A 27279-nucleotide genomic window follows, 5' to 3' on the forward strand; every position below is an offset into this window, starting at 1 on the left:
GCTACTTTGAGTAGGAATATTTAATGAAAAACAGCTGCGTTATGAGAAAGAGCTTTTGTGGGGACTTTCAGACCAAATATTTGGATGCTTCTAGAAGCCCAGCTTGGTACCAATTATGAAAACCCAGTGCTGTGACCTAGAGACTGCAAGGAAATGACATTACCTACTGTGAGCTCCTGGGCAGTAGCTCCATGTGGGAAAATTAGAAGATCAGGAATCTTTGTTTTTAAATATGCCGGATTATCAGCTTTTAAGTAAATGCTCATATGTTTCAACCTAGCTAGATCATCCTACATCAGGAAAACCTAACAATTTTCATGTAGGTGGTTCTGACAGAACCTGGCACGTGCTGAGTTTTCCACATATGGTATTTTGGGGGTGAAAACAATTTTTAAGAAGTCAAACCCTGGAACCTGCAAGTTGAAAACTTCATTGAAATCAGGTCATTCTATGGACAGAAACTCCCAGTCTGCATTCTTATACTAGTCACTATCCATTTTGTGCCAAGAACAAAACAGGCACCATCTGAGACAAGAAAAAGACAATTTCTCCCTTAAGGAAACCTAAAACCCAACTGATAACATGTTCTGAAGGCCTTTCAGGTGTTCAGCTTTGTGCATTAGCAGAGTCACTACAGCTCACATGAAATAAGTATTTGAAAGGGAAAGGAAGTCAAAACTTTGATCTCTTGGATAATTTTGCATCTTTTGCATTTTAATTGAGATCCAATTCTTCTTTAGGATGATTTAGAAACCACATACAAAGGACAAAATCGCTGCAGAATTTAACTAATGCCTTTTTGTTTCACCATTGCTTTCATCCCTATTGAATACAGCCAGACTTTTTCATGAGGGATATAAAACCCTGGAGTTCATTTGTTCAGCCAGCATTCCTTTACCTGCAAGCCTTTCGTTCATACTGCAAAGTCATTTGCAAAGGGCATCACTCCGTAGCACACACTTTCATATCTGCGTGACAGTCTGTGGACGGTTACATAAAAAGACGCAGGGACAATTTGTAGGTCTAGTCCTACCAGATGACTGGTTGTTGTGTTGTAAGCAAAATTCAATTAGGAGAGCTTGCCAGATCAACCTCTGTGCTTGTTAGCAACCGGCACAGCAGCTATGTTTTGGCTGCCTATGGACTGAGTAATCAAAAGACAAGTGCTGCATCCATCCAGGGAAATGTCCAAAGAGCTGTACAGTTCAGGAATGAGGGAGGTTTCCAAATAAGATCAGCCAGAAGGGGCCTGATCCACAAGATGATTACAAGGTTCCAAGTCTGCCAGCAGAACTTCAGATTACCCTTACGAGAAATCTTTCATACATGGCATTTTGTTTGCCTGCTTCTAACAATAAACAAACATCAATTTCGGCAGCTCTCGCAGCTATAGGCTCTGCAGATCAGGATCTGACTTCTGTGATTACATCTAAGAGTTCATGATACAAACCATCTACACCAAAACGTCCAGGGGAGGCCTCAGAATACAACATCCTCAATGCTGACCACTTTGAGTCCTACATTTTAGCCAGAAAATAGAAATTTTCCTTGGTCCTTGCAAGGGACAATCATAGCAGGGGAACTAATCAAACCTAACAGGCACTGTGCAGCCACTGCAACTAATACGTTACAGCTACACTTTGGACTGATGCCGCACATCTAGTTTCCTTAGAAAATTAAAGGATTTACATGTTTACAGAGTCTTGCAGTTTCTGAACAGTTAAGCAGTCATCACTGCTTGCATATTCTGCAAGGGGAACTGAGGAATGATTCCATGTCTCAGAGGGCCTGGACAAGCAATGACACACAGACAAGTCCCAACTGCACATCCACAAGAGAAAGTTTATCCTCCCCTGGTTTCCAACCTGCCTCACAAACCCAAGTAAACATCATCTGCTCGCAATTGTCTACAGATAATGGAGTTATTCACTGACTAAAGTGCTCCATGAACAATATCTGAGCACTTGTTTCTCTCCATCTGCTTCACTGTTTTACCCGGTACAATGAACAGGTGAGGTTGCTTCCTCAATTTTCTGTTCATTTCCTTCTTATAATTAAACACACCAGCTTTTTCCAGGAGCATAAGAAACACCTCATTCCCCACTGAAATTATCAGTATATTAAACAAAAAAAAAAAAAATCACCATATCATGCTGGAATTACACCCTCCCTTGAGAGACAATCTGGATAAAACTCTAATATCCTATGTTACAACTTAACTTTCTGGGATAGGAGATAAAAGATGAAAATATACAGCACCTTTTTTGCCTTCCAAACAAAAACAGGAAAAGAAAGAACACAATCAGCAAACACAGAGTACTTCTCTGCAGGTCAATAGCTGGTAAAACAATCTGCAGAGAGTCCCTGACCTCAGCTGAACAACCTCTGAAATGATGCATGATCCTCGGATCTGCCATTTGACCAGGCACACAGTCCCAAGCACGCCCACCCCCAAAAAGCAGCCATCACCAGCAACCGCAATCAGAATTGCATTTGAACTCAGAGACAAGGAACTAGACTTTATTGATCTTCTTATCTGGAATTCAATGACTCAGTGGGGAGGCCAGAAACCTGAAATTACAGGCTGACTACAAAATTCTCCTCTCCCGTTATTTCCAGGCAGTGTCAACCTTGGCAAAAAAGCCAACCTACTGCTTCTAATTTGGTGTCTGGATCTGCAGCTTTCTTTAGACAGCTTCACATGAATGATTAACTGGTAAATTTACAATTAAATGTGAATCGTTACTGTTCCAATTATTGAGTATTAGAATTTCATTCTTTGTTCATGCTCATTAATGCTATCTAAATGTCAAGCAAAAAGCATCTTTGTCTGTATATTCATCTTCTGTCCAAATTTATTCACTGAGCAAAGGTCAGGAATTTGCTGAATTACAAATGCAATTGTTTGGAGCAACTTATTACAACTTTGTGAAAGCTGCACTCAATTTGTTCAGCCCAGCATCCTGGAAGTTCTCACAGAAAAATATTGTGCCAGACATATTAAGTGCAAATTGCATTATAAATTCATTTATAATTAAAACTGCCGTTTCTGTGCCTTCTGCCAGATCTCACATTGTGCTGAACAGACACATAACTCTAACCCTTGCTGTTTCTGTATTGGTTTTAATCTTCGTAACAGCTGAGTCTCTCCAGACCCCTGGGAAATGCAAGTGCTTGAGAAACTGAGGCAGGGATTTGGTCCCCTCCACTAAATGCTTAGCAATAAAGAAGCCACCAAGGATACCCAGCTTCTTGCTCTGTGCCTATCTCTTCATGTGCTTCTGCTGCTGTCCTCTCTGGCAAACAACATCCTTAACCGCCTTAGCATCCTTCCTGGCCCCAGTTTGGTTTCACCTCCAAAATCTCCAGAGGAGCTTGCTCACTACCCCCCACCTTGCCAGCAACAGTACCACAGCCTCTAGGCAAGCCCAAACACTGCACAAGGTGGGCACTGGTGTACGGGCTGCGCAGCCCCCTGGTCTGCCCCTTCATGTTTATGTGCCAAAGAGCTCATTACGGGCTGTGGTAGCCCAAATCATCGCATGAACACATGTAAATCATTCAAAAAAACCTGAAGAGCATCTATCAAGGGAGAAAAGCAGGAAAGTAGGGTATGTGCTCTAAACCTTCACTGGGAAGACACCTCTGGCACTGAGCTCATCTCCATAGTCAAACAGGTATTTATTACCAGAGAAATTCGGGCAAACCCAGGAGTCCTCAGAGCCAGCACTTCTCCCTCTGATGTGATACACAGCCCAAGGTTTGATCCATCTACACTGAGCATCCCTTTACTTACCTCCCCCACCAGAGCAGTATTTATGGCATACAGCCCATGGGACAGCAATGGCCCCAGTATCAGTAGTCACAGTATCAAGTCTCCTGGGATCCTGCCAGGCCAGGACACAGGTATAAGCTTTCCTTGTGAATTTTCAGTTTAAAGCAAGGTTATGATACCCTTGGTTAAAAGGGCAATAGAAGTACAACTTAATTACCCATTATTGTAACACAGCTATTCTGAGAGGCTGCAGAAGGAAATTGGCACTGTTCTGATGGAATATTCCACGTGGTTAACAACAATTTCATGCAGCCTCAGAGAAGACAGGCAGTTATCTAGATCCGTTAAAAGGTAAGAGTGACATGCAAAGTGTCATTCTTTCCTTACATCAAGTATAACCATGTATTTTCAGGCTATATAGCTTATATTTTTAGAGAAAAGAAAGCAAAGCAAGAAAAAAAACCGTCAAGCTGAAAACAAATTGGATGCAATTCAAAAGGACAGTGGGAAAATACAGGATAAGACAGAGATGGTAAAGCAACACATTAACAGAAAATGGTCAGGGCATCACCACAAGTCAGTGCCCTGCAAACATTGTGTGCACCCACACCGTGCAGAAAGAACAAACACCCTACAGCACCGGGGAGGGCTGGAGATGGTGCCACCCAGGAATCAAAAGCTCTAAGATCTCATCAGGAAAACCAGCTGTAGCATTGGGCTTGTATTTCAGATGTGTACCAACTGCAGAGCTGCCCAGGAGACCAACAGGCATGATTAGTAACCATGAAAATATGGCCTTAGAGGAAAGGTGGATTAAGCAATGGTTAGGTAGGGGAGGAGGGAGAAGTCTGAGGAGAGACTTGATAATTCCTTTTAAGATGTAAAAAGTAGCCACCAAACAGAAAAGACTAGCTGTCCTCTCTGGCAGCAAAACCCAAAGGTTTAAACCAGGATACTCATGCTAGACAAGAGGAAGGATTTTTTAACAGTAAGGATAGTGAAGATGTGGGGGTAAGGTTTGTTTGGTGAATGTATGTAAAGGTAAGGTAATTCAAGCAAAGTCCCTGTCTGAGAACAAGGGATGGTCTCTGACTTCTGCAGGTCCCTTTGGAGGCCCAGCCTATATGGCTGCACCCAAGTGTGGAACAGGGCCCTGATATCCAGACCTGGAAGAAAACAAACCCATGCCTGCTTTGAATCGCTTACTCCATTAAGATATCCAAAGACTGAGCAGCTCTCATCATGCTCTGAAATGCAACCAGGACCACATGAGGATGAGCTTTGCCCCACTGACTGGAACGGAGGCATACTTGGGAAGGACATCCAAGGAACATGGAAGAGATGCTTCTTTTGCCTATTGGGCTGCAGGTTGGTAAGAAGAGCCACTGGCCAGATTCTCAACACCAGCAGAGACCGAACAAACCTGACCTTGCTGGAACACTCACTTATTCATCGGGAAAAAACTCAAACAATCTGAAAAAGGAGTATGAGCAGAAAGAAGCCAACAGCACTGGAGGGGAAGCTCAGCTTGTCCCAGTGCCATCATGGCAGCATGCAAAGCTCTGAGCTACCATCCCAGAAGATGGTCGGCAGGCAGTCTCCACGTAAGGCCCCAGCTACTTGTACTATACTTGATCCACAAGCCCTTTTACCTTGTTGGACACCACCCCCTGAAAACCTCAAATACCTAACAGCTCCTATCAACCTTAACTCTCCCACAAGTGGCTTGCTATTCACAGCAGCATAACTAAAGCAATACTCATTAATTAGTGAAGACCAAAAAAATACAATCAGAGCTTGCAAAACAGTTACTTATTTTATTTGAAATGCCTACCATGGGCCTAAACCAAAAATGCCTAAACTCTGCCCATGAAATTTGCAAGCACTCTTCTACATATGCTGTCTACACAAGACCATTTCTTACCTGCTGAAGAAAGCTGCACCAAAGCAGAAAGCAGATTTCTGAATTTTTTCAGGGCAAATACATCCAGAAAGTCATTTTATTGGGTACTATGAAACCCAAGGCTATACTAAAGCAAATGATACAAGTGCAATGTAACCAAAGAGACCAGGAACCAGAAAGACCACCAGTTTGTTCAGCACTATACGATAGCTTATGCCTGGACTTCTATTCAGAATTACAGTTTAATACAGGAAATGTGCTTTCCTGGGCTTTTTCTTTACAATGAGTCATTTGGCATCCCCTTGACAGTAATGAGAATTGGCCGTGTGCTTAACCTCTTTCCTTGATGAGTCTAGCTCCTATAAAAGGAAAGCAGGAAGAAGACATGGTGAGTTCCACCCCAGTGATGTGAAACCCTGGGAGTGCGCCTGTCGGTGCAGGGTTTGCCACAGCAGCGGCAGACCCAATTACGCTAGTCATTTTTTAATTAGGAAATGGCGTGTGATTTACCAGCCTCACTGCAGTGTGGTATTTGAACAGCAAGAAGTGACATTTCAGAACGGCATTAGAGAAACTTATTCACCTGCCTCCCTCAGTCATTCAAGTCATTCAGACAAAGAGCAGAAGTCCTTCGTCTGGGTTTTAATCCAAGCTACTGGAGTCATGTGTGTTTTCTTTTCACTCTTTTTTCCCTTCTTTTTATTGGATAAGGGTACAGTGTCTTCCCTGCAGCTAGCACTGACAAGTGTGAGTGTACCTGTCTGAATTCCAGCATACATAATCAGGATCTGAGTTTCTTTTGAAAGAAAAGAAAGTTTACAAAGCCAGGAAGACAAGAATTATGCATCCTCTAGTCCAGCCAGGTCAGAGACCTCGTCTGCATGAAAAGCTGTGGCTGGTATGCACCCAACATCCCTCAGCAGCAGCATGAGCCTGCAGCCTGCTCCGCAACTACATCCACCATTCACTGCTGGCCAGAGCCATGTCCAGCAAGTGAGGTCCCAGAATGATGGGGAAATGAGGATGGCACCAATGCACAGCGTGTGAGCAGCAAAAAACTCTCAGAGAAATTGTGTGGAAGGTGCTCTCTCTCTCAGCAGATGAAGCTTGATGGGTCTAAAGAAGAGGAAGTTTTGCTCATATCTCCTGCTGCTGCAGAAACCACAGCACTGGAGTTAGACAGCTTACAGGTAAATACCCAACTACCTGGTATGTCCCTGATCTGAGCTGCAACAAGGAGATGCACCTGGTCTCCCCAGATCTGGTAGGACTTTTAAATTCAGTTGTCATCCACCATGGAAGGAACAGGGAAAAGGTCAGGGCATCTTTAGAAATTTGCTCTCCAGACACCCAGCCACCAGGCTATGGGGATCACAGCCCTCTGGTGCACACATCCCAGTGGACTCAGAGAACTGTGCTGTGCCCACTCAGCACTGGTGGTATTGAAAGCAGCCTAGAGCATGCAAAACTAAAGCTATGAAACAACAGCTGGATGTTTGGGATGTATCTGTGACCTCCCACTTCATATAGAGCTGTTACTACAAAACTAAATCCCCTGTGTGCTGACGAATCCTAAGCATCACACAGACCTCCAGAAGAAACACATCTGCTCACTAGTACACACAGGCAACAGGGTTTTAAGGGCAATTGTGAAAAGGAGTAATAGAAGCCATCAAAAACACAGGTGGAAACCTTGCTAGCAAGAGCAGCACAACCTGAGAAACAAGAGGACTGAACGGTTAACTGTGATTAATACTACCCTTGCCTGCTAGGAGGAATACAGGAGGAGAAAAACAGGCATACAGTGTTCCAGAGTCCAAGGAATGAGTCAAAGCATTGCTCTAGATGGGTAGTGGATGTTTCTCCATCAAAGTCATAAGTAAATATACCCATGCTAAGAATTGGGAGACATTCTAGCTGCAACACAGCATTACACATGGAAACTCGTGTTTGAAAGGCTAGCAGGAGTTTGACCACCAGTTTCAGCTGGAAGGCAATAGCTTCCTCTGGCATGCCTCCTCCATGTGAAGAGATGAGTGTAACACTAGGAGCAACGTGTGGACAAGAACCATTCTACTGTGACCCTTGATCAAGTGCAATCTGTGGAACTCCCTGGATCATCACAAAGCCTCAATGAATTTTACAGGCCCTGGAGCATTACACATGGAAGCAAGTGGGCATCCAAAGGGAAAGTGCCCAACATTCTTCCTACTGGAATGGAAAGCTATCATTAAGAGGTAACTGCTAAAGTTGAAAATGCATTTCTAGGAACCATACTTCAACATAATCATCATATCTATGTACTTAAACAAAAAACATTTCTTCCCATTAAGTCTTTATCAGACCACTCACACCTATATAACTGCTAAACCTGACACATTGCAAACCAGATTATTTTTATCTACAGCTTTCCATAATGACCAAAATATTAAGGTTTCCCCACCTTGGGATTTGACCTTATCTTGATGAAAATGACTTGGTTAATCTTAATTAAATTAGTCCTGCAAGACAATTAAAAACCACTGCCTGTGGACTGCAAGTACTTAAATATCATTAAATGATGATATAGCATTAAATTAAACCATCGTTGAACCTGTGGCTCCCAGGTTCAGATTCAGAATCCAAGCCCATGTAATTTAAATCATGCCTCTCCTTAAACTGAATAAAACATGACCTGTGTCTGTTTATATTCTGCATATTTCACTCACTGTAGCTCTCTTCCATGCAAGTCTCAAAGGCAAACTCAGTAAAATATTGAGGAAGATCATGAGATATTTGTCTTCCAGGCTGACTTACCTTTCACCTCTTTTAATTAATTTCACAGTGAATCTCATTACTAAAGCATTCCCAAACAATGCAGTGTTTTTATTTCTTCAATTTTGTCTGACTTTATCAATTACTGTACATAATTTCAACTATTTCTGTTCAACAACAGAATTGGCACAGTCCTATAATTCAGCTTGTTTCCTCTCCCACTGCAGTATCAGATGGGCTTTGCAAGGGAGTCACCTGCTGGGGTGAGGAAGAGGCAGGACGAGAGGTGAGACAGCTGGAAAGAGATGCTGTAATGTAAATTATGTTGCATGTCCTTCCTGAGTATGATTTCACATGATTTTACCCCACTAATGGTATAATGAAGCACTGACTGAAAATATTTCAGACGGGCACTGCATGAGAGGACACATATCTTGAATATTCCCACCTTTCCCAGCCAGAGGTGAGGGAAGAAGAGTCTCTTCCTTCCTCCCTTCAGCTGCCTCAGAGACTTAAGCTGGCATCTGAATTTGGTTTCTTAAGTTAACCCCAGGGTGCCTCAGGACTGGGCTCACTCTGTCACTTCCCTGCCCTGGTCACCCATTTCCCAGGTGGGAATGAGTGACCCCTACCAGACTCTTAGGAGCAGCTGGCTTCACTCACCCTAAAAAAAACTGCTTCTAGATAGCCAAGCCACAAAATACACACTGTATGTCTTAAAAAGCCAAAGAGCAAGCAGTTCCAGCATCAGCATCCCCTGCTCTCCCCACACACACTCAAGCTGCAAGCCAGCCACCCTCACACTAAAGCATGGGTGTACATTCAGAGGCTCTTCCCTGGCCCAGCAAACAACTGGCTATCGAAACTAAGAGGGAATAAGTTTGACAGGCAGAGGACAAAACCCCTGGGAAGCACATCACTTGCATCCCATGGTGAAAGCTGGCAGGGGAAGCAAGATGGGGACACCCTGGGGACCAGCAGAGCCAGGTACCAGCAGCTCACTACTGCTGCAGTCAGCCCTGCAAGCCTAGAGGAAATCTGGCTAGTATGACAGATGGATACCCTTGGATTTTAGGCTCAGGTGGAGGGCCAGCTCCACAGAGGGTTAGCCTCTGGCTGCTCTGTAGTATGTCAATAAAACATGAGTGGTGGGGAGACATTTCTAGTGCCTTTTGCTGATTGCACACAGCTTTTTCAGCAGACTGAACTAAGCAGAAGGGGTTTCCCCTTATACCAGCGCACACTGGTGCTGCCAAGCAGCTATAGCAGAGTACAGCCAGGCCAGCTTGGTGCTTTAATCTATGAAGAAATCGTGTTAATTTTGCAAGACAGAAGAGATGTGTTTGGTTTTCTACCCCCCTCCCTAAGGTGCACTAACATTCTATTTCTTCACAGATCTAATCATCTTCTACATCTCTTCACCCTGCAAAAATTGTTGCAAGGAACAGCCAGGTAATAAATTTGCTGTATCTTGCATTTTAGACCCTCAACATTGCTAGCGGACTGCTGCTCTCTCCACACATCAGGCTGCCCAGAACAACATTTCCCACTCCTTGAAAGATGCTGTCCCACAGCCCCAGGCAAGCCTGGGCACCTATGCAAAGGCAGAGGTTGCTGAGGAATGGTTCCCAGTTGCCTCACGGTCTAACTCTGGAGTGAAGTACAGCACAAAAGAAGCCAAATTCTAGAAGAGGGTGCACCTCTGAGCAGTAGATGTCATCAGAGGGGCAGTTGTCCTTGTCACTGGTCCTATAGGTGGAAGGAAAAAAGTCTCAGAGATCCTCCCCTCCAAGGATCTGTCAAATACATTAGCAGCCAAGGAACAGAGGGAATTCTCTGAGGTGGCATAGAAATAAGCAAAGAATTAAAAAAAAAATTAAAAAACTAAAAAGAGAATTATGGACAGTATGACATTACCGCAGGAAAGCACAGAAAGCACACTTTTCTGTAAGCAGCAGGCCATAGACTGTAGGAACATTTATGTAGATGTTATATTCAGAGTCTTCATATAAAGGGTTAATTATGATAAACAAAACACCAATGTTCACATATGTTAGCAAATACATCAGATAACATGCAAACAAGCTGTTTATGTCACTTCATACATCCATGACACACCTGCAAAGGTCCATTCAAGAAGTTAACCTTTGATACAGATTAAGCATGACCTAAATTTTGGTTAGTCCTCCCACATGCAAGACAGGTTTTGTTCAGAGAGCTATAGGTGGTCTCTGTGCCCACAGGGCTGCTGCACAGCTCACGTACCAGCCTGCACTGATTCAGTGTAGACACAGCCTGAGGGTCTGCACTGTGCAAGCTCAGGGCTGCCTGCATCAACCTGCGCAGAGATGCTCCCACACCCCTCTCTTCTCTTTCAGTCACATTTTGCAGACACAGGCATCAAATGAAGAAGAAAAAAAATTTCCATGAACACCACACTCTTCATTTCAGCTGCCTTGACACCAAGTCAGGCAGAACATCAGGGCAAGGTGGGAGGGAGCACGGGAGAGACAGAAGGAAAACAGGTCACACAAAGAGGAAATAAAAACAGAAAACAAAAAGCATAAAGAAGAGATCAGCAACAAGAAAGGCAGATCCAGGAGACAGGCACTTATGAACTTGACAGGTGAAGTGATGTGAGGAGCCTGTGTATGACTGAGTTTCAGGTATCATGATGCTCTCATTCCTATCCAAATGGCTGTCACATGAGTGCCCTCTCTATGCCTCTCTATTACCTTCACTGAAACCAGGCTGCAGCAGCTCCCAGCCCAGTTCAAAAGGCAACCTTTCAGAACACACGGACAGCCTGCAAACCCATGGAGAGCAGCTCTTACAGATGGGCAGGGCTGGGTTTGGGTGTAGGGGATTGCACCATTCCTGTCTGCTGCTTACAGTCAATTGTATCAGTGTAAGACACCCTCCTTGCGTTCACCACTCTTTGGCAATCACATCATTTTAGGCATTAAGCAGCAAACAGAAGGCCTTCTCAGGAAAGGTCTGGAAAAAGTTGAGAGGCACAAGAGGGAAGTGGAGGAGGACAGGTTGGACCCCAGCGTGATGCAAGGGACCTGCAGCCATTCAGCACTGAGAATCCCATTTACAAAGCCCACAAGCTTCAGATGCGTCGGGGAGATGATGTGATTCCATCTCTGTAAAGCTGTAAATGCCAAAAGAGGAGTTAATAACCAAGAGCGCCTGTGCTATCCACGGAAAGAAATGAGCCCTTGTCAGGCACCTTCTGTCCTTCTGGAAGCTGGTATGTGACACTGGTCACACAAGCTGCCCCTTCATCAACTCTAGTGGGAGCCAGCGGTTACCAGCCCAGATGCAAATTTATCTGCCATAGTCATGAAAACTTAGATGAAACTAATCCCAGGACAACTCACAGGTGGCACATGCTTGTCATGTTACCACATGCCTGCTCCATGCCAGCTGCTCTTTTCCCAACTGACCAAATACTCCTTTGACAGTCTGATGCTTGAAAATACACGTTTTCTGTACCACGTCAATGAAGACTGAGGGCAGTGGCTTTCTGTGATAATTAACAACTGTTTGGGGAACAAACATTGAGTTAAGGGCAAAGTTATTTATCATATACTTGTCCTAATGAAGATCAATGCCAAGGAAATGTGGTTGCCTTGTGGGAATTCACTCTTACAGACGGTACAGGAAGCCTCTTGAAAAGTGAAGACTTAGCAATAATCAGGCATCCAAGAATGAACTTTCCAACTTTCAGGAATCTGAACCCAAAGTATCTTGCAGAGAGGCTGTACCCCAGCTGAAACCCCAGCTCATGACACTTATCATCATGCTTCAGTGCTGACCCACTGCTTCCACACCCCAAGTCCTATTCCAAGGCACCAGCACCACGAGCAGTGCTAATAACAAAAACAAGCATTAGCAACCTTCAGAGCTGTGGAGGCAGCTACAGGCCTGTAATGTGAGACAAGGCTAATAATATCTTTTGGACACATGGGTCTGGGTAACACAAATGACGTGATTCAGTTTAATTATAAACTTCCTGTTAGAAATATCAAGTTTCCTATGATAGCACTGGCAATTGATCTTCTGAGTCATCCAGCTGTTGCTGTAACTAGGCAAAACAAAACCTTCTTTGATCCTTAAGGTATAAATAATTAAAGAAACCATCATTTTGAAAGGGTACCTGGCATTTCATATTTACTGAAACACCATAATGACATGCAGAGAGAAATATGGCATTCTGCTTTAGGATGGCCTTTTAGTACAGTCTCCACATCCTGGAAAGACAGTGATAAAACATCTATCCATCCCTCATGTAAAAGAGGTAGATTAACTCCCCACCCGTACATGCTTCCAGCAAGGTTATCCTCCATGGTTGGGTAGATCATCTTAGTCAGGTATGAATCAGAAGTCCATGCCCTCCAGGCCACTCTCACAGGGTCAGTGTTTCAGAAAGTCTTTTTCAATTGACGCATTAGGCTCGAATTTTCCTGCAAGTTAGTACTACCTCAAAGCACAAAAATGGCTTCAGGTGCAAAGGAGCTCCCGGAACCAGTGCTAAGGTTGAAAAACATCCCACGAAACATACTGCTTGCCATCTTGCACAGTGAATCCCATGTCCCAGACTACTGCTGACCCTGTTCCCCCAGCCATGCCAGAAGAGCATCCTGCAGATGGGAGGGATGATCTGCAGCCCCACACAGGTGACCTGCATGTGCAAAGCAGCCCATGTAACATACATGGCCAGGCAGGACACAACTGTGAACGTGGAGCAGCTCTACACATGTTCAGCCCATGGGACCTGCTGCTGCACACTCCTGCATCTCCCAAACCTGCATCCCATGCCTGTCCAAGCAGATGCTCTCGAGCCTTAACTATTCAAAGTTCACCCACCACCCATGGGCTCTGAGGATCTGAAGTATTCACCCCCAGCAGAAAAATGTAAGGGATGCTACACCCATTTCCAGTTCAAAGCCCGACTCTTCCACATGAAAACAGGGCCCTTGTCCCTAGGCCCAGGGAGAAAACATATTCATGGCAAACAGATGGACAGGAGAGACAGGCCCATGCCAACCCATAGCAAAACAATGCCGAGCCTATCCTCTGCCTCAGCAGAGCATCCAGCACAAAGCAAAACCGGTGTCCTCACCACAAGGCTCTCAGGGCCCCTAAAGCAAAAAAGGTGTGAGCTTTTGGAGTTGTTTTTTAAAAAGTCATGTTTTTAACTCACCTCTCAGGAGGCCTCAAGCAGGATTTCCAAAGCCTTAGGACCAAGTGGGCTCCCACAGCTCACAACAGAGCATCACCCCCAGCTCCTGAGGAGCATTAGGGCAGCAGCTAGTTAATTAGGGTAGGGTATTCAAGAGCCTTACAGCCTGCTCTCACCCTCATTATGGACAATACCAAATCATGCCATTCACTTCAGCAAGGTCAGGATTAAGTCATTTGTGGTTCACAGCAGCACACTTGTTCCCCTTGATGAGTCTCCTGTCTCTCTTTGGCACAACTTAAAAAAGCCCATAAACCTAGTTCCTGAGTCCTCCATAAAGGTGAGACATCCTTTCCAGTCTCCCTTCAGTGAGCTCCAAGACAAGGCATGGGGCATAACAACCCTCATAATAGTACCCTTGCTAGCATGACTTCAAGAACTGTGTTTTCAATCACTTCGTCTTCTCTTTAAGAACTTGATTTTGGGAAGCACAAAAGGCCTGATTTGCTAAGATGCTGTGATTGAATTGAGTGCGGGGCGTGGAACACAGATGTAAAGCTCTTCTGAAAAAAAAACCACAAACCACATCTCACACTGTGAAACCAAAGACCGACAAATTACCAGTGAGAGCTCTATTTTTAGCTATCCCGTGTCATAATATTCACTATTCCTGAGCAAACTTCCTGACAAGTATTTAGAGCGAGACTCACAACCCCATGCTTTGTCAACGAGGCACAGCGATTACCTAGGTGCAGCACTGCAGACTGTACTGCTTCAGCCTGTTACCACAGCACTTGCAGTTATATTTTGCATGTGTAGGACACAAGATACACCTTTTATGGTTTTAATATGTGATGAGCAGGGCACACTGACTCCAAATAAAATGGTTTAAAGGGCTCCCTTAAAGCAGGGGAAACTGAGTTTTCACAGCCAGGCATTTGGGGCAGCTCCAAACCATGCTTGCTGTCTGCTGGAGGGCCTTTCCTGCATGGGTATAGGTACAAATCACATTCAGAGGCTGTGGCGATCTTGGCAGTCCTGGGGTAACGGTTGGACTTGATGATCTTAAACATCTTTTCCAACCTAATTGATTCTATGATTCTGCTTGGATTGGGTTTATTATCTGTTGAAGCCTGGAAGGAGAGGCACTACCCTGATTCCTGAGGGAAGAAATCAAGATTAGGATCTTGATTAGAAGATTAGAAGTCAAGACATTAGGATCTCTCCCTGCTGAGAAAGTCTGCTATGAAATCTTGCTCAGAGCAGGATTTACTCATATAATCTCTTGCCATGCACTCGGTAAGCAAACCAATACGGATCATCCTTACATTCACTTAGGGAGGGAAAGCCCCACCACCCAGCATTCCCCCAGCTGTGATAGTCACCTGGCACTTCACTCACAGACGGTGCTCAGCAGGGTCGTCTGAACTGCTGGAGCAGTTTTTGCTTTCTTTACCAAGGAGCACCCCTGCTGACAGCCAGATGTAGTGCTTACAATAGGTAACAAGCAGTCTGGCACAAATTACTCCAAAATAAGCTTTTAGCCTAACTGCTGTGGCAGGGGCCTAGCTCAAAAGAGAAATAATGTTTGAGCTCATAGAGAACCAGTATGTGTACAGGCAAGAGGAAGGGATGGTCAGTCATGGGAGCACCCATCTGCCTGGAAAACTTCTCCAGAACCGGATGTGCTACCCCAGGAGGGACAGCAGCCTCTGCTCTCCTTGACACGACTCCCAACACCAGTTCTGTGATGTTTTTGGAAAGCTCATTCCTAAACGGCTCCTTCAAGCAAAATTACTCCATGATGGTGAACAACTTTCCCTCAGCCACACAAAATTCACTCCTCCCTGCGGAGTGTAAAGAGCTATGCCCAAGTATATAAGAATATTTAAATGTGTCTCAATCTGGTTTTGTGTGTTATTTGAGGGTATAAGTGGTAAAATCACAGCTGCTTCTTGAACATTTTATTTGAAGCATCTTTGCTTTAATTAATTTAAATGCAAGCCAGCCATCCTTCTATTTCATAGATAATCCCAGGGATTTAGTAGTGGGAAATGCAGTATCACATCTGAATAACAGAAAGGTGGCAAGATTAAAAATTTACTAAATTAACCTACTTAGCATAGCAAATAGGTTTTCATTTTGACAAGGTTTAATTTTATGGAAATGTGTATTAAAAAATAATTCTGCTAGGCTGCCCAGTGTTTCCAGTCTTAGTTCACACCCAGCAATAAACCCAGATCAGAGTAACTTTTCCAAAGTCTGTATATCTGTATGTATTTGCATTGTTATCAAGAGCAGCTGTAATAGTTATATCACTAGGATAAGGTACAATTTCCAGAAGCAGTAATTGAAACAGCAGTTATTGCTAAGCCTTCAATAAACCTGCAGTGCTTTCTGCTTAAAGTTATTACAGAATCCAATCTACAATTAATATTTCTATTCCTTTTAGGAGTGAATTACATTTTAATCTTCCTTATAGCTGAGACTGCATTTAAGTGGCATCACAGAAATTTACAGCCAGAACAGACACCAAACACTTGGCCCGGCTAACATTTCTCTGCTGTTAAATGCTCATTTCAAACATACTCCCTGCCTCAAAACCCATGGTCTTGCGTTCAGCTCATAACTGCTTATTGCTCTACAGCATCCCTGCCAAGTCACTGCTGTCTGCTGAGTGTTAACTTTCAAAGCAGGGAAATGTAGGGAGTTTAGTTTTCCTTTTTTTTTTTTTTGGGGGGGGGGGGGGGGGGGGGGGAAGAGATCATGTTAGCATCACACTGAAAATAAATTCAGAGAGATAAACCATTCAAGTACTAAGGAAAGGCAGAGGTGTATGGAAATCCAGCTGTCAGCAAATTCTCTGCTACTTACAGAACTGAGATTAAACTAAAGCAGGTGGCAACTCTAGACAGCTATTTGTGTCCTCCATTGGAAAACACATTTCAGTGTCTCCCACAGCAGAGATACAGGGCTAGGAGAATGGAGATCCATTCTGAAGCAATGACACAAACACTTACTGAAAGTTCCTGGATCATATCAAAACTAAATCATTACATGAGTGCAAAGGAAGTGATAAATTCACCACAAGAAACACTGCTGAAGCCAAACGTGGCATCTTGATTTTTAAATCACATCAGGATTTTGCCAGTTGAGTATTTCAGATATAAATTTTGCCAAAATACTATCATTTTAATGAGGTAGCATCTTCTGAAGGGAAGGAGGAAAGCTTTGGCCAGCCGTGGTCACAAGGCAGGCAAGGCACACTGCAGTCCCTGCAGTAGAACAGCACACAAGGATGCAGAAGGATGCAGATGACACAGGCAAAGCAAGGTTTGGTACTTGTTGTTGCTTGGCTCACATCTACATGAGCTTGCAACTGCCTCCGACCTTGATCTTTGGAGTAACAATGTGTAGAGCATCTGGAGCTGGATTCTGACAGCTGACTTAAAGGACAAGCAAGGTAGGCAGTTCCCTACATAGAAGGATAAGAAAAACACCTGGCAATATGACTAAGGTGTCAGAGAAGGCCAGGAAAATATTACATAAAATGCTCTGTGAGTGGTCAAGGATGCAGCTATCAAATGGGTCTTGGAAATGAATGGAAGTCACCCCACTGTCCTCCCCTGGTGCTGTAGGCCAAATACCTTTGGAGACAGGGATCTGGAGGTACACTTTCTCCAGGAATATCACTGGGACATACTTGCACAGCAAGAGCTGGTTTGCCTAAATACTAGTCCATCTGCAAAAAATACCCACAAGCACCTTCTTCTGGGGCCAAACACCTCAGTCTTTAAATTACTGTCTTAGTCCATAGAATGGTTTGGATTGGAAGGGACCTTAAAGAACACCTTGTTCCACAGCTTCTCTGGGCACCCTGTTCCAGTGCCTCACCACCCTCATAGTGAGGCACTTCTTAATATCTAACCCAGATCTCCACTCTTTCAATTACCACACAATTCATTTGTATCCCATCAACTGGCTTACTTACTTGAAGATCCATTTTCTAGATCCTCATTAAAATGAGAATCTAGCAAAACTCCCACACTAGGCCTGATCCAGTGGGGAGCAAAGACTGACCAAGCCTTCCCAGATTATACCAGCAGCAATTGACAATATGAGAGGCTGTAAGAGAAATAGCAGAAACACTCCCAAGGGATGAATTCCTAAGAAAGCAAAATAGCTGTCCCTCAGCAAACAGGACATGAGACTTAGCTCTCTGTAACTCTCAAATCCTTCCTGATGAAAACATTTACCTCTCATAGTTCATTATGCGCAAAAAGAGAGGCCAAAGCACCAAGAGGCAAATAACAGCGTAAAATAAACCATGGCCAACTGTGAAAAGGAGGCTTTGAACGAGCACAGCTCTGTTCATTTACTGCTTTCTGCCAGGCAAAGCTTCTGATTATTGACTGGTGCCAAGGAAGCAGCTAACCTTCAGGGATCACAGCAGACTTAATATGCCTTCAGATTTTCAGGCTGGCTGTGCCCAGCTGCAGGCATGAGCAGCTGCAACTGTTCTGACCTCTCCAGGGCACCAATTGCTGTAATCACTGCAGGAAATTTGACAAATCTGGGGATTTTCTTTCTGTCATTAAACTCTAACATTGCAATTGCTTCCCAAGGTCAAGGCTGACATCAGGTTGCTGCTCTTACTGCTCCATACTGCCTAAGGTTTTCAACATCTGACACATAACCTGAAGTGAAAATGTGTCAATTAGAGTTATGGAACCTTTCTTACCTGAGCCCATGCAATTACAGTAGGAAATATACTTAACAAGAGAAACTATGCTTGAGGTGACTGTTCTTGCATTTTATCTGCTATTAAAAGCCATTAATTTTAACAGCAAAAAAACATGGGGATAGCTAGGAATCTTTCTGCATAAATTAATGCCAGACATCAGAGTATTGCACCACCAAATAGATCTAGTTTTACTTATCTCTCAGTATTTTTTTTTACATCTACCAGCCTAATCGCTTTACATTTGCAGCAATAGCTGTGCCAGACCCCCTAGTAGACAGCTGTTCCAATTCATACATGGATTATAAATCAGGACTTCCATACTGCTTTATGTGTCTCCTGGTTCTTCAAACTCCATTCCAAATCATATTCCAAAGGGTCAGTCAAATTTTCACTGATGCTTTTGAGTGTTAGTTTGTTTTCTGGGATGACTTACCTCCTCAGTGCTTGAGAGGATCAAGTGTCAAAACAACTGGCATCTCAGTCTAATTGCTAAGTATTCCATTTTCAGTAAACAAGTATTTTATCAAGACTTGGACATGATCTATGCAAACTAAGCAGCAAGACATTAAAATCTTTGTATTAACTAAGACAAGTGGGTCCAGACGCATAGCTTTTCTCTAGACTATACATTAAGAACTGATTTGCATTATAGCAAGTATATAAACCAAAACAAAGTAGCAATTTAGACATCATTGACACCAGGATATGATTGATACCAGCTACAGCAAGCCTTACTCTTGTGTAGTCACTTCTAATTCTTACCTAATGTCTCTAATGCGTCCACATCTACGGTATCCATTATTCTATAATAGGAATACTTGTCTAAAAAGGTTATTCTTACTACCTGCCATTACAAATTGCTACTTGGCCATCACACATCCATTCCAAGCAGTCCTGGATCATGTTTAAAATACAGCTCCAGTTCCTGTCTCCCAGAATTAATGGCAACAAGCTAAAACTCTCAGCCCTAATCATGTCTGTGTATTGATCCTTGGCACATACCAAGAATGAAGCAGGTAGAAACAACTGTAATACAGCTGGACTCTACTCATAGGCTTATCTTTTTTCTATGTAAGTACATAAATTATCAATTTAAATACAAATTGAATGCTGCTAAATCTTACCCTGGTCCAGGCTGATCTCAGTACATTAGTCTCATTTATGCTCTAAATGATGTTGCCTTACATCATGAGTTCTGATGCTTTATATCAGACTTAATTTAATCAAGGCTTTGACTGTTAAGAGAAGCCAAAAAAAAACCAACACAAAGCTCAATTTGCTATGAACAAAATGTTGATATTCAGCCAGAAACCTGCCTAACTAAAAATAAGCATTAACTTTCAGTGCTTTAAAATGATGCATCTAGCTATCCAACTCATCATTTCCCTATTCCACTTCCCTAATAGAGATCCTCCTCAGACCACTGCAATCAGACCCATTACCAACACCACTGCTTCAGGGGCACCAGAGTACCATCTGTTAACAGTCTTGTATCTTCTACTCTGAATTCCAGACTTTGGAGCTTGGGATTTTTTAATTATTTATGAGTTTTGTCCCAAAGACAGCCTTTGAAACATGCACAGCCTGCTAGCTTCCCAGCCACACACCATCACCCTCAGTGCAATCAAGAGCAAAGATGGAAAGAGCAGCAAGTCGGTTAATTTTATGCCAAGGCAGCAGCTCTCAAAGCAGCACTATATATAGATATATGTATGTATATATGCACACACAAAATACTTCAAGAAGGAGCACTTTGGCAGAAAGAAACAAAATCCAGAATTCCTTTCAAGAAAGGCTTTAAGTTCTGTAGTTTTTTTTTCATACCAACTGCACTTGAGGAAGAAATGCACATTTCCAGGACAGTCCTTGTTAGATTAAATCACGGAACAAACTCCTTTGACATCAAGGCAGTAGCTAATATCAGTCTAGTCTCTCCCATTGTTATTCAGTCCTAATGCAGATCATTTGCAGAAACTTCAGACCACAGGGTACTCCTTCAAAGATCACATGCCCTTATTGAAGTTATATTAAGCATACTCATTCATGTTGCTCCATGTTTAGTGTGGAAAAACAATGCAGTAAGTACATACTTGGTTTTCACTACTGTTGCGTATTAAAACCAGAATTCAACTGCATGCTGCAGAAGCCAAGAACACTTTTCCAGACTGAATTAGCTGGATTTACCCTGAAACATTGTCCATTTAGTGCAGGCAAAGTAAGAGTAAGCATCACAATTTCACTTGACATTTACCACCCACATGACTAAGCAGCTATTTCCTGCAGAACTTGCATTTCCTCTGAAAGCCTGCAATCCAGAAGGAAATTAACACATAGCTTTGCCCATTGGAGCACTGAAGCCAGAACAGCACTAAATCCAACCAGCTCTTTATTACTATTACATGAAACACTGTTCCCAGATATTAAACAAAAAGTAATTAAGTCCAGAAGCCAGCTGCACATTTTCAGTACCCAGAATATCCAATTTATTAAGCTCTTCACTTTCCATCGCAAGTTTCTTCCTGTTCAATAGATTTCAAAATTGAGTTTGATTCACAGCACCATTTTAAGCTATATACCCAGAAGAAGCACAAGTCATGAAAGGTTAGGTTGCAAAAGTCTAAATCCTTAGAGTTGCATTTCACTATTGTTGAATATTACAAGAGAGTTCTTTATTAAAATAAACGTTAAAGTGCCAGGTTTATGTACAGACTATTAAAACAATAGTAAAAAAGGTAAACTTAAAACCTGCTAAGAAAGCAGTGAGGCCATGTAGCTGACTCCAGAGTTTTCAGCAGGGTATTCAGTAAATCTAAGACCAGAATTTCCCAATGGCTCCTTTGTTTATGGGGAGAACAGCAGAAGCTAGTGGTCACTGCCCATAACCTCCCGTCTTGCAGAAGGAGCATGCCCATATTTATCACAAAATGGAGTAGCATATGTTCCAAGAGATACATCTAAACATTCTATGAATTAACACCATTGGCAAAGCCTAATAAAAAGCGATTTTACTGCTGGAGCTACACTAGCTTCCTGAAAAGTACCAATACTACCACACTTTCAGAGTGGGACTTTGGTACAGGAATCAAGTCACACTGACTCAATACATCTAATGTTTTCCTGTAAACAGGAACACACACTAACTCATGTGGTTTCAGTTCATTTAAAATTCTGCATCTAGGGTGAAAGAGTTGTCTGTGGGCTTCGACATGACTCCCATCCTCTGATATTCACCTACTCGCTTCTCAAAGAAATTGGTCTTGCCCTCCAGAGAGATGTTTTCCATGAAGTCAAAAGGATTCTCTGCTTTGTATATCTGAAACACAAAGGCAATTCTATAGTCACTACAGGTACTCACATCTTGAATGTATGAGAGCATTAGCAAGCAGCTGGAAGGAGGCTAATGACCTCAACAGGCTTACTATGTAGTGAACCAAAATCTCTGCCCCAAGCCTTCTACTGCATTTATTTGCTCCTGTCTTTTACCTGCAGTAGACAGAATTACAGCAACTCTTACATAGTTATTTTTCCATAGCATCCTTCTGCGTGTCTCCAAACAGGATGTAAGAGCAAGACTGCTAAATAGTTTTGCAAGTTAGACTCGTATTGCTGCAGTCATTTTAGGACTTGGCTTTCTGGAAGAAATGAAACTTAATATTTTTTTTTCCATGAAAGATTCAGTGTATTAATCTTACCTTGTTAAATCCCAGTTCCAACATTAGCCGGTCTGCTACAAACTCTATGTACTGTTTCATTAAAGTGCAGTTCATGCCAATCAGCTTTACAGGCAGTGCCTCCGTCAAGAATTCCTGCAGATAATAGAAGTACTTCACGTACAGAAACTGGTATTCACTCTGTACCATGCAGGTTAATTTTGTACCCAACAGCTCCCCAGCTTTCTGCGTAATTGCTATCAAGTTCCTCAACAAGGAGCAGACAATTACCTGTTCTATGAGAACAGCATCCACGATGATTTCCTTTACCCTCTCTTCTAATGGTTTGTGTATCAAGTGCTTGAACATGAGGCAGGCAAAGTCACAGTGCAAGCCCTGGAATGAAGTTTCAGAAAATTATTTCAGGAACAGAGATTTAAAAGAGCCACTCAAATCAGTAGCACAGAATAAATGGCACCGTCTTTGCACTTGCTGTGTTAGTGCAACTTTCTGCCTAACCAGAAGAAGGCGTAAGTTCAGCCACTACCAGCTGCACTTGCTCTGGGTGGCAAGAATCATAGAATCGTTAGGGTTGGAAAGGACCTTAAGATCATCTAGTTCCAACCCCACACTTGAGTGCAAGAGTTGGTGAGAAGCCTTAAACTACCTTGGAAGTAAAATGCTCAGTTCATTCATTCTCTGCTGCAAGACCCAAGATGACACATTTACACAGTTTAGTGAGCTTTATAGACTGTTTCTAAACATACAGTCTTAAAACATAGGCTCCTACTGAATATCATTACTTTGAGATACTGTAGCACATTACCATCTTAACTGCTAGAATTTGATTCATACCTCATCTCTACTGATGAGTTCATTAGAAAAAGTGAGTCCAGGCATTAATCCTCTTTTTTTCAGCCAAAAAATTGATGCAAAAGAGCCAGAGAAGAAGATGCCTTCCACTGCTGCAAAAGCTACTACACGTTCTCCTGTCAAGAAAAGACAGATATTACTATCACACAGAAAACTTCATAGGATTAATACCCAGAAGCTGCAAATAGACCAGTGAACTGCATCCTCCAAGGAGGATGAAGTTTCTGCTCAAGTGTATAATGCCCTGTCCTTAAAAGCTATTTCAGTAAAGGCTTCTGGTCATTCAGCAAAACTTCAACACAAGAGGGCGTAAAAAGTAACTGGCAGGGTTAAGTAGCTGAAGCCAAGGCTCTTTCCCCCAGGTTAGCCAGCAATACCATCCTTTTTTCAAAGGTTGCACAATGAAACACAGCAGTCATTTTAACAGCTGATGCAAGTCAGTGTCTGCTGATCTTTGATTAAGGAAGTTTGGCTATGAAAGATGCTTTAATACTAGTGAAATGACGATCCATACCATCTCATATAGCCTTTGAAGCAAGGTATCAGGAGTCAGCAATACAGAGAGGGCTACAGCCTCCAACTGTACATGTCCACTGGAACTACATGGCCAGTATAGTTCTGGACACAACAGCAATTTATAATGATCATATAGCCAGGCATAAAAAGACTGCCACATGAGCTACCATTATTCAAAATGCCAGCAATTTTATGAAGATTCATGGCAGCAGCTCAATTGCAAAAGTATTTTCTTCAACTCCAGAATTATACCAGTGTCTTATACTGGAAAGTACATACTTTCCTGTAAGAGCAATGATCCCTGTGAAATCTGGACAAATAGTGGGTTTTGCCTTTTTTCACAAGGAAATTTCACTTAGCTCTCAATAGATGTACTCACCGTATGTTGCTTTCTTGTCCCCAATCCAGCGCAAGGCCCAGTCAGCCTTCTTTTTAACACATGGTAATGTTTCAATGGCATTAAAAAGAAATTCCCTGAGAAAGATAAAATTCATTAGGATGGGACATCAGCACAACTAGTACAATAAGCACCCACTACCATAAATGGCCTTGTTCACTTACAAGTGCTCTGCACCTTCACCCTGATAATTAAGTTATATCTCCAATCTTATTTTGCACCAATGTAGCTCAATGAAACTATCTTTTCATCACCTAGTCATGATATCAATACCAGTCCACATGGACCATATCAGATGTTGTACTTAAACAAGGCTTTCTAAACTACAGATGAGCTAGCCTCCACTCTCCAGTAGCAAGCACCAGAGCTCCCATGCGAGCAGCTCTTTATACATTTACTGGAATTAAGCACCTCAGAGTAGAAATGACATGGTCAGCTTCCTACAAAGCAGCAGCAATTAAATACATCTAAGACAGCAAATAACATTTCAATACCACATGACTCAACAGGGCATTAGTCTGACAAGACAACAGCAGAATTCAGTCTGGAGTGCTCAAAGCCCTGCATTTACTTTTAAGATACTGTTCTTGAATTGATTCATCTTCTTATGATGATTGTACACTTTTGGTTTTATTCTTAATCAAGACCAGACCCCACTTGTCAGCAAAATAGTCAAGTGAGTAAGGGCAGCACACAATATAAAAGCGTAGCTGGTAACTGAATGCAGTGAGTTTAAGAGATGACATTGTAATAAAAGTGGCATTCTCAGAATTTTTCCAACACAGCTTTCTACTAGGTACATAGCTCCTCCATGTAAGTGCTTACTGTAATTTAATATACTCCCCTTATTCAGCTGCTCCATCTTTTACCTAGATTCATTCCTTTATTTCAAGACTAAATTGCTTCAGTTTCACTCAGTCTAAGCAAGTTCTTGCTCACTTCAGAGAAGGAAAATAAGAATATAAAAATAAAGAGGAAAATGTCACTGCTTTTAAGCAGCAGTGGTATTTTATATAAATCTGGTTTAAATCCTAAAATTAGCCTTAAATTCAGAGTGACTGATATGTGTCATTTAAATCTCAGCACATAAAAAGTTTTGAACCTTTCTTGAGCAATACGAACCTCTCTTTAGAATCTTTAATGTAGGTGTCAATAAGAAGACTGTACATTTCCGAATGTATGTTTTCCATGGCAATCTGGAAGCCATAGAAACAGCGAGCTTCTGTGACTTGCACTTCTTGACTGAACCGCTCCACCTAGAGGAAATGAGTGTGAAAGCATTTACAACGTTGCAGGTTAGATAGACATCAAGGCCATCTAACAGCTTTTCTCAGCCCAGAGAAGCCTCTTCAGATTCATTCCAGATGTGAGTTATTAACAGCAATATGAAGAGCAGTAGCCACTCACAGCTCCAAGTCACGAGTTATTCTTCACGACTTGGAGCTGTGAGTGAAATGAGTGAATTTCTTAGCTTTAATTATTGCCCATCAGTGAGAACACTGGGCAGTGGGCGAACTTGTGGATTACAAAAGCAATCCCAATTTGTTAATTAGCATAAAATACTACATGTTGTAATGCTACATAATCTAGCAAACAAGCTAGATGACTCCAGCAAGCATGTCAAACATAGCTATGTGCTTATCTTCACAAAGCAAAGTTTCTCTCAGGCCTGTTTCTACATACTTACCAAGTTTTCATTGACGATGCCATCACTGGCAGCAAAGAAAGCGAGAACATGAGAGATGAAGTACTTCTCCTCAGGCTTCAGGGACTCCCAGTGCTGGATGTCTTTGGAAAGGTCCACCTAAAACATTACCAGGAGCAGACATTAAATACACGGAGATGGGGCTCCAGGAGGCTGCACCTCAAATCCTGTGCTCAGTTCTGTGCCCCTCACTACAAGAAAGACATTGAGGTGCTGGAACAAGGTCAGAAAAAAGGAAACAAAGCTGAAGGGTCTGGAGCTGCTGAGCGGACTGGGGTTGCTTCATCTGGAGAAAATGCAGCTCGAGGGGAACTTACGACTCTCTACAACTACTTAAAAGGAGGTTGTAGTAAAGTGTCTCTTCTCCTAATTAAGGACTGATAGGGCAAGAGGTAACAGCCTCAAGCTGCACCAGGAGAGGTTTACGTTGGATATTAGAAAAAAAATCCTTCACCAGAAGGGTGGTCAGGCACTAGAACAGGCTGCCTGGGGAATCAAGTGGTTGAGTCACCACCCCTGGAGATATTTGAAAGCCATGCAAATGAGGCCCTTAGTGATAAGGTTTACCAGTGAACTTGGCAGCCTTGGGCTTGCTGATCTTACACGTCTTTTCCAACCTAAACGATTCTATGACTGGGGTGAAGCCCACGGCAGAGCCCTGGGCTTGCAGGCAGGAGCACCCTGTCGGGAAGCCCAGTCTAGGGGTACCTCACCTCCTCCGCCGTCCAGAAGGAGGCCTCGGCCTTCTTGTACATCTGCCAGATGTCGTGGTACTGGATGGGGAAGATGACGAAGCGGCGGGGGTTGTCCCGCAGCAGCGGCTCCTCCTGCTCCTCCGCGCCCCGCGGCACCTGGAGCAGCAGACAGCGGCTGAGGGGGCGCCAGGATTTGGCGGGAAACTGAGGGATGGCAGCTGGCGGTAACGGGGGGAGCGACGGGAGATACCCATGGGGGAGACGGGGGCACCGCAACACGCGGCGGGGACGATGGGGCACGGGGGTAGGGGGAGATGGCGAGATCACCCATGGGAGACAGTACAGCAAAGCGGGGGTGACATGAGCCGCCAGGAAAGGGGAGACGGGAGAAAGGCCCGGGCTTTCCGCACTCACCGGCTTCCCATCGCCCTCGTGGAAGATCTTGCGGGCCGCCTTGCTGGCCAGGATGCGGGTGCTGCTGAACACGGGGGGCTGCGGGGAGAGAGCGGCATGGTGAGAGCGCTGCTGCGGCCCCGGGCAGGGAGCGGGAAGAAGGGCTGACGCTCACCGTGTTCTCTTTGTCTCTCAGCGATAGGTTCTTCATGGGTGACAGGCCCTTCATGGGCGAGCGGCGGGGCTGGTCGCTGCGGGCAGCGAGCGGTGCGCGGGAGGACAGCATAGCGGCGGCAGCGGCAGATCAAGCGGTGAGAGCTCAGAGCCCCGCGCCGCCCCCTTATAACCGCTTCGAACTTGGCGCCAGAACGCGCCGCCGGCCACTCGCTGCCTGCGCCGCGCCCGCCACCGCCCGCCCCCCCGCTCCCATTGGCTGGCGCCACGGCCGTGGCCCGGCCTTCCATTGTGGAGGCGGCGGCGAGAGGGTAGGACCCGCCCTCCGCTTTGGCGCCAGAGGAGGGGGGGTGGGAAAGGCGGGAGAGCGAAAAGGCCACGCCCCCTCCCACGCTCCCCGGCTTGGCGCGGACTTCGGCGGTGGGCATTAGCCCCGGGGAAAGGGGGGTGCTGCTCTGAGCACTGGCTGCGTGCGCGGTGTCTCGTAGTCAGGGCGTTAGCTGAGGGTC

General features: G+C 43.8%; 1 protein-coding gene across 1 annotated transcript; it reads right to left on the reverse strand.

Annotated features, from left to right (window-relative positions):
• Nucleotides 1-20736: 20736 nt before the first annotated feature.
• RRM2 (ribonucleotide reductase regulatory subunit M2) lies at nucleotides 20737-26992 on the reverse strand. Its single transcript, XM_057431908.1, has 10 exons — nucleotides 26772-26992; nucleotides 26618-26695; nucleotides 26222-26359; nucleotides 25491-25607; nucleotides 24926-25059; nucleotides 23786-23880; nucleotides 22873-23006; nucleotides 22309-22413; nucleotides 22060-22173; nucleotides 20737-21680 (listed from the first exon to the last, which is right to left on the reverse strand). Exons 1-10 carry the CDS (start codon nucleotides 26880-26882, stop codon nucleotides 21528-21530), a joined length of 1179 nt encoding a protein of 392 aa, XP_057287891.1. The 5' UTR covers nucleotides 26883-26992; the 3' UTR covers nucleotides 20737-21527.
• Nucleotides 26993-27279: the final 287 nt, after the last annotated feature.

This window comes from Pezoporus wallicus, unplaced genomic scaffold (assembly GCF_028554395.1).
Source record: "Pezoporus wallicus isolate ANWC-B61680 ecotype Strahan unplaced genomic scaffold, APGP_CSIRO_Pwel_v1 contig_161, whole genome shotgun sequence".
Classification (NCBI taxonomy): domain Eukaryota; kingdom Metazoa; phylum Chordata; class Aves; order Psittaciformes; family Psittacidae; genus Pezoporus; species Pezoporus wallicus.

What these genes read in the sequence shown, in the direction of transcription:
- RRM2 (XM_057431908.1), bottom strand. Translation starts at nt 26,882, where the DNA reads ATGCTGTCCTCCCGCGCACCGCTCGCTGCCCGCAGCGACCAGCCCCGC. An exon ending in TGAGAGACAAAGAGAACACG is followed by an intron (nt 26,696 to 26,771) that starts GTGAGCGTCAGC and finishes CTCTCCCCGCAG; the next exon opens with CCCCCCGTGTTCAGCAGCAC. An exon ending in ATTAAAGATTCTAAAGAGAG is followed by an intron (nt 23,881 to 24,925) that starts GTTCGTATTGCT and finishes TATCTTTCTCAG; the next exon opens with GGAATTTCTTTTTAATGCCA.